The sequence below is a fragment of the Carlito syrichta genome, unplaced genomic scaffold (genome assembly GCF_000164805.1).
Source record: "Carlito syrichta isolate Samal-C Ts95f unplaced genomic scaffold, Tarsius_syrichta-2.0.1 Scaffold316491, whole genome shotgun sequence".
Lineage (NCBI taxonomy): Eukaryota > Metazoa > Chordata > Mammalia > Primates > Tarsiidae > Carlito > Carlito syrichta.
In genome coordinates, this window is record NW_007260587.1 from 1 (window position 1) to 7718 (window position 7718).

The 7718-nt window shown below is 40.2% G+C and overlaps 1 protein-coding gene and 1 pseudogene across 1 annotated transcript; one reads left to right on the forward strand and one right to left on the reverse strand.

Annotated features, from left to right (window-relative positions):
* The first annotated feature begins 2058 nt into the window (after window positions 1-2058).
* Window positions 2059-2999, forward strand: LOC103277145 (olfactory receptor 10Z1-like). Its single transcript, XM_008074567.1, is given in 2 exon segments — window positions 2059-2245; window positions 2248-2999. Coding segments are annotated over 2 exon segments (939 nt in total).
* A 3163-nt stretch (window positions 3000-6162) lies between these two features.
* LOC103277151 overlaps window positions 6163-7718 on the reverse strand; it is a 4466-nt pseudogene continuing 2910 nt past the window's right edge.

Below are 7718 nucleotides of genomic sequence, written 5' to 3' on the forward strand. Positions count from 1 at the left end.
ATTTGAGGTTTCAGGACAATCTGAGAGTGGAACGTAGAAGAGAAATCTAGGTGCAGATATTGCAGCATTGTGGGGAAAAGAAAGAGGATGGAAATAGAAAGTAAAACTTTTTTTAAAAAAAAGATTGATGATGGCCATTCTTAGTGGGGTTAGGTGATATCTCAATTTGGTTTTGATTTGCATTTCTCTGATGAGTGAGCACTTTTTCATGTGCCTGTTGACTGCCCATATATTCATTTGAGAAGGGTCTATTCATGTCTTTTGCCCACTTTTTAATGGGGCTGCTTTTTTTTGTTTCAGCTCATTTCAGTTTCTTGTAGATCCTAGATGTTAGGCCTTTGTCAGATATACAGTTGGCAAATATTTTTTCCCATTCTGTGGGCTGTCTCCCTGTTCTCTTGATGGTTTCTTTTGCTTTGCAGGAGCGTGTCAGTAAGATTTGCCTGGAAAAAGTATAGTAGACAAGTGAGAATATAGAAAAAACTGACCTTGAGAGAGTCAGGGTATTCTGTAGAATGTCTTTGAAACCAGGCACATATGTGATATAGTCACATCAAGCTCTTGAGGCAACAGTAAGGAAAAGGTGAATTCCAGGGTTAATTTTAAGTTATACAACTTATTGTACTCATTTAAAAGCATACATCCTGAGTTCTGTAATCTTGGACAGGTCACTTCAAGTCTATCAGGCTCATTTTCATCTTCTGTAAAATGTAACTATTAACACTATCTCACAAGGTTATTTGAAGTTTTAGAAGAGATTCACCATGTGAAAATAATTTAGAACATAATAGTATACTTATTGTTTAAGTCACGATCACAGCATCACTTTACTCACATTCTTCATTCTGTTTTCTCCCAAAGGATATTCCCAACTAATGACAAGAAGAGCAATTAGATATGCTTCTTAAAACAGCACCCATTGGGACTGTGGAATCCTCAGAGAGAGAGAAGCTATTTGGATGGAAGCAGATGATTCACCACTTGGGGCTAGGAATGTGAAAGGAGGTTTCTTGGGATCACTGGGGGACATAATTCTGCTCAGAAAAGGAGATTCTGAGATGCACTGTAGGTGTTTCTTCTGCAGGCTAGCCAGCTGGAATGCAGTCTAGTGCATGGGTATGGAAAAACAGAACTTATTCTCACTGCAAGCTTCTTTGGGTTGAGGGGAGAATTCTCCCATGCTGTATTTCTCTTATGCTTTGGTTCAGAGCAGAGTTTTGGGAGGCAGCAGCCTGCTGGTTGAACTTCGAGCTGAGGGATACCTGCTGCAAAACCTGCCCTGAGCCCTGATGATGATGATCCCTTTGGTGTTCAGCATAGACTCATGTGTAAAAGGAGCCTGCCCTACTCAGCCCAAGGAATTTGGAAAGAGTAAAATGACTTGGAAGAGAGTCATCATAATATGGTGAAAATCAAGTTAAACTAGGACTTACCACATTTGTTCTCTAGTCCTGGTTCTGTGTGACTTCAAAAAAGTCATTTCACCTCTCCTGGCCTTTGTTACCTGATCTATAAAATAATATCTGTCAAGACCCTCTACCCTAACCCAAAATTCTAATAGGCAAGATCTATGTGTCCATATGTGTAGTCTTATGTGGCAGTGTATGTACAAAGTCAGTATGAACATATACGTAGTGTATGTATCTACAAACTTGTGTGCTATTCGAATATATGTGTTTGCAGTGTATGTACATGCCTGATATATCTGTGCATATGGTTATTGATAGCAAATGTGCAATGGATGGTTTTGAATGTATAACATGTGCATAATTATGTGCTCATATACAGACTAACGTTTGTGTGAAAGTGTGTGCATGTGAATGTGTGTGAGCACTGTATAAGTGTATATGCACATGCATGCATGTGAAAATGGAGCCATGCATTTGTGTCTACTGTGATGAATACCCTTCAGAAGTTTAACTGCAGTCTAAATCAGAATTTCTTTTTCAAGTTACAACAGGCACAAGACAAATCCCTCTCATCCAGACTTCTAAAGAAGCCAAGCATTTTCTGGCAAGGTGGAAGAAATCAGCAAATCTAACAGACATGTCACTCAGAATGGGGCAGGTCAATGTGACCTCCTGGAGAGGTTTTGTCTTCCTGGGCTTCACCAGTTTTGGAGAACTGCAACTCCTGCTCTTTGCTTTGTTCCTCTGTCTGTATCTTGTCACCCTGACCAGCAATGTCTTTATTATTGTCATCATCAGGCTGGATAGCCATCTGCACACCCCCATGTACCTCTTCCTTTCTTTCTATCTTTCTCAGAAACCTGCTACACTTTGGGCATCATCCCCAGGATGCTCTCTGGCCTGGCTCTGGGGGTTCAGACTATCTCTTACATGGGCTGTGCTGCCCAGATGTTCTTTTCTGGTTCATGGGCCTGTGCCAACTGTTTCCTTCTGTCTGTAATGGGCTTTGACAGGTATGTGGCCATCTGTACCCCACTGCACTATGCAAGTCGCCTGAATCCTACCCTCTGTTCCCAACTGGTTGGTATCTCCTTCTTGAGTGGATACCTCTTTGGGCTGGGAATGACGCTAGTTATTTTCCGCCTCTCTTTCTGCAGCTCCCATGAAATTCAACACTTTTTTTGTGACACCCCACCAGTGCTGAACCTAGCCTGTGGGGATACAGACCTCAGTGAGCTGGGAATTCTCATCCTCAGTCTGCTGGTCCTCCTGGTCTCCTTTTTCATCATTACCATCTCCTATGCCTACATCCTGGCAGCAATCCTGAGGATCTCCTCTGCTGAGGGGCGCAAGAAGGCCTTCTCCACCTGTGCTTCACACCTCACCGTGGTCGTTATTCACTATGGCTGTGCCTCCTTCATGTACTTAAGACCCAAAGCCAGCTACTCCCTTGAGCGGGATCAGCTTATTGCTGTCACCTATACTGTGGTGACACCTGTCCTTAACCCTATTATTTATAGCCTAAGGAATCGGGCTGTGCAGACAGCTCTGAGAAATGCTTTTTGTGGGCTCTTGCTGGGTAAAGGATGAAGGCTAGCTCAAAGGAACACTCTCTTCTGCACAGGCTGTGCGTAGATCAGGAATCCAGGCTAACTGGCCAGATACTCAGGGCCTCAGGACAAAGCTACTTCAGCCCCAGTCTCCTGAAAAGGCCCCACTTTGCCTCCTGCCTTTCCCCAGGCTGTTTGGAAACGCAAAGGCAAGGCTTCCTTCTCTGCTCACTGTACACAATGCAACAATGAGCTCAAAATATGGATTTTCACTTTTAGCCTCAGATGCCACTTTTAGTTACTGAAAACCATGAAGAATGAAGTTTCTGGCTGTGCACAGTGGCTAGTGCCTGTCATCTCAGCACTTTGGGAGGCTGAGGGGAAAGGATTGCCTCAGCCTAGGAGTTCTGGACCAGCCTGGGGAATATGGCCAGACCTTGTTTCTACAATAAATCAAAAAATTAGCTGGGCATCCACCTGTAATCCCTGTGGCTCATCAGAAGGCTGAGGCAGAAGGATCACCTGGGCCCAGCTGATTGACAATATGACAGCCGTGACCATGCCACTGCACTCCAGCCTTGGCCACAGAGTAAGACCCCAACTCAACAGAAAAAAAAAAAGAATTAAGTGTCTTAATTAAGATTATTCCAATTTTTTTTTCACTGAGCTGAAAAAAAAATGAAGTTTGATTAGCTCAAGTTCAAGGTGGGGCTGGCAGGAGCTCATCAGGTATACTGTAGAGAATTCTAAAATATTATATAATTAGACTCTTTGACCTGTAATGTTTCTCCAAGATATGAAATTAAGCAAATCTCAACTTGGTGAGTTAGTTTAATGCCTTGTGAAATGAACAGGTAAGTTATTCTCTTTTTTCTTTCTCTTCCTGAGTATCTTTTATACTTTTATATAATTGCCCTTAGTATCTGACTGATGATGACTTTGACTGCCTTGTTTTAATTGACTATTCAAAATGAGTATACCCTATTTCAGAAAATATATTTTCTATTTTCCTTGATAATTTCTGATGTTCTCTGGCTGTCTCATAATCTTGTGTGTCACAGACTCTTCTCACTTGGTCACTCTTCAACCTAGATAACATCCTTTGAATAGCTCTTGTATTTCACAATGTGACATACATGGTGCCAGCCATTCTTAGGGATAAAAAAAGTGTAAGAACCTCATATAGGATAACAGTGCAATGAACTTACAAGGCTGTAAGGTAGGAGTTTGAATGCAAACTCCTCAACTTTGTAACTGTGCAACTCTTGAGTTATTTAACCATCTTCAGCTTCCAAATTCTCTGTAAAATGGTTGCAACTTCATAGTTTTATGTTGGGGACTAAACAGCACATTACTTTATGTTGGTAATTATGCATATGAAGAATTTAGTACAGCATATGGAACATTGTGATCTTTTAATAAATGTCAGTTGCTACTAATAAAATGTGTGCAGAAAAGAAATATTGACTTTTTAAGAGAGTTTACTCTAGATGGAGAATAAGAGAAAGCTTCAAGTCTTAAGTGACATTTGAACTTGTTCCTAAAGGATGAGTTAGTTTTGCATGCACTGACTGTTGGGAACAGACATTCTTTTTTGTATTTTAGAAATGTGGAGTACTAATTCGGGGTCAGGTACACATGTGGTCATCGTACTGGTAAAGTGTGGGGACCCACTACTAAGAAAGGACATATGTAGAAGAGAGAACAGAATAACAAAATATTCAGTGGTAAGACCTATTGCAGAATGTGTGAGTTGTCTAGAGAGGTTGGAAATGCCTCACAAATTATGCCGAGAAGTGAGCTTGGGTTAAGATTTGTTTTAGTATTATTCATCAAAGTTATAATTCCTTACCAAATTATGCATGCTGATTCCAATTTACTACTTTTTGCTTGAGTACATAAGTGGTGATTTCAGAGAGAACTGTAAGCAGTTCTGACAGTTTCACCTTGAGGCATTTTAATTGCTTCTTCAGATACATATTGTTTTTCTAGCCTTTATAACCCAATATCTTTTATAAGATAACGCTAATTGTACTTTGCATTAAAGAGAATTTTTTACCCATCATATGCCTAATAATATGATTGAAGTCTTGAAAATTGTTAGCAGGGTTGAGGTTGGGGGTGGGGGAGAAGGGAACCACATCTGCCTTTGCTTGTGATTATTTTTTTCTACAACATAAGTTTTTATTGATGGCATTTATCCCATGGCTTAACATGTTAATTATACTGCAATAAACATGGCTTTAATATTAAACTTTTCCTTATTATCCAAAGTCATCACAGTCTATTTCAGTAAATATAAAAATATATGCTTAATACTTTGTTCAATACTGGTTTTTGGTCCAAAATAAACTGAATCAGAAAAGTCAATAAATTCAACTTTAAGAATCCCCAATTTTTAAAAAAGATTTCCAAATGGATTTAGGCAGCTTTGAATAATGGGATTTACATAATAAAAACTGAGACAAGACTAAACAAACAACAAAAAAATTTCTAACACAAAAGTTCAAATTTCAAGTTCACAGATTTTATGTTATGAAAAAAAGTAAAGAAACAAAATTGTATTGACATAAGTTTCATAATAAAATAATGAAAAAGGCAAGACAGATGATAGAAGAATGAAAATATAGAAATAGCATATAATTATTAAATGGAGAATGAACTAGATCTAGCAAGTCCTTAGCACGGACCATTCTTTAATCAGGCTTCCTGTATCAAAAGATTTTAGTGCACGACTTCACATATACACCAGCACAAATATGGCATAGAAATCATTCATTTCAACATCCTCTAATCTATACAGAATTCTAATCTATACAGGATTCCTCAGATAAAATGACAATTCCAATGTGTTCATAAATTCTTATCAATGCACATAGTGGTGCAAAGAGGTTCTGTACAAAGTTATTCTCTGTGTGAGCTCTAGCCTGGGTATAATGGGACTATGTCAAATCAGTGAATAATCTGCTGGGTCATAAAATATTTTTGCTGAAGAATCAGTCCCCAGTCCGGCTATTATTTTTTTAAAAGAGGGTGGGTGAGGTAGGGATGTGGCTTCTATAAAGAAAGAAAAAGGAGGAAAGTTTCCAAATTAAATAAGTCCATAGGTAGATCTGACTTCAGATAACCACAGCACACAGTCCAGTCCAGTCTGAAAATGACACTAGCTGTTGTTAAAACTGTGTGCTAACACCAATGTGCCTTTATCTCCGGCGTCTAATGGCAGTCCTTATCTTGTGACCAGAAACTGAAGTTCCAGAAGAAGGGAACTTATTTTTCCCATTTGACCTTACTGTTAATGCTGCTGAAGTATGGTTAAATGGAAAGACCCCTGAGTTGGAAGGTGGGGCTGAGGCTGCAGGTGTGCTAGCATTTGTACCAAATGTGAGCACTCCTGATGGATTATTGTTTGTGAAGTTGAAATTTGAAGTGCTGCTGCCACGGTGGAAAGCTGCACTGGAATTAGGAGCTGTTCCAGCACCAAATGCAGACAGACTAGGTTGCTGACCAAACACAGGAAGCTGACTATTGCTTAACACTGTCCCAAAAGTAGGTGGTGCCAGCTGAGAACCAGCAGAAAATAATGCTGTGGATGGCGTAGATCCAAAGCCTGAGGGATTAGGCTGGCTGGCACTTTGATTTTGTCCAAATGTTAGCATCTGATTAGCACCAAATGCTGGACTGGCAGATGGTGCTGAAGGTCCAGTTCCAAACATAAAGGAGGATCCTGTAGAGCTAGATGTGGCTGTTGCTCCAGAGTTGAAACCATAGGCTGCAGTATTATTGCTGCTGGTTCCTGAACTAAAGACAAATGGTGTGACAGCTGTAGCTGTGCTAGATGTGGTTGCTGGTTTGCTAACTTGAGAAAATAGCAAAGACTGAGATGTACTGGATTCAGCAGTGTTACCAAAGGCAGAGTTACTCACAGGATTGCTGGCCTGTCCAAACAGAAAGGCAGCCACAGGAGAATTGGAGGAAGAGATAGAACTACCAAATACTCCACCACCAGCAGAAGTCGCTGGTGTACTTGAACTAGAAGAAGTGTTCAAGAAACTAAAAACTGCACCTTGATCAGCTGTAGTATTGGTTTCAGCTCCAAAAGCAAAAGTTACTGGCTGTTCAATTTCCATCTCAGATGTTTCTGCCATTACTGGATGTTCAATTTCCATCTCAGATGTTTCTGCCACACCAAAACTAAATGTGGGCTGTGAAGAACTCTCATCTGTGGTTTGCTCTGAATTCCCAAAGGAAAACACTTCTACACACATTGGTTCTTCGTTGTCAGCTTTCTTCCCCAAAACTAGAGAAGGAGAAGTGACAGGCTCTTGCTGTTTCTCTTCTGTCCTTCCCAAAACAAACATTGAAGCAGATGGCAGAGAAGCAGCTCCCATACTGCCAAAAGTGAACCCTCCTTTGGGGGCAGGCATTTCTTGTTTTTTTGTTTCTGATGTCTTACATGTGAAAGAAGCCACTGAAACACTCGTGGTTTCTATGGTTCCAAAGTTGAAACTGCTCTTGTTCTCAGAGGTCATGACAGAATTAGTAGCAACAAGGGTGGGGTTGGTAATATCTGTACCAAAGCTAAAGCCTGAAAGGGAAAATTTAGACAGTTCCTCTTTCTTTTCTTGTTGCCCAAGATTAGACACCCCACATTGAAATGGAGTTAAAGAAACTGGGTTGCCTACACCAGAAGAAAGTCCAAACTTAAAATTATTGTCCTTCTTACTGTCTTTTTTAACTTTTCAGATTTAGAGTCTGA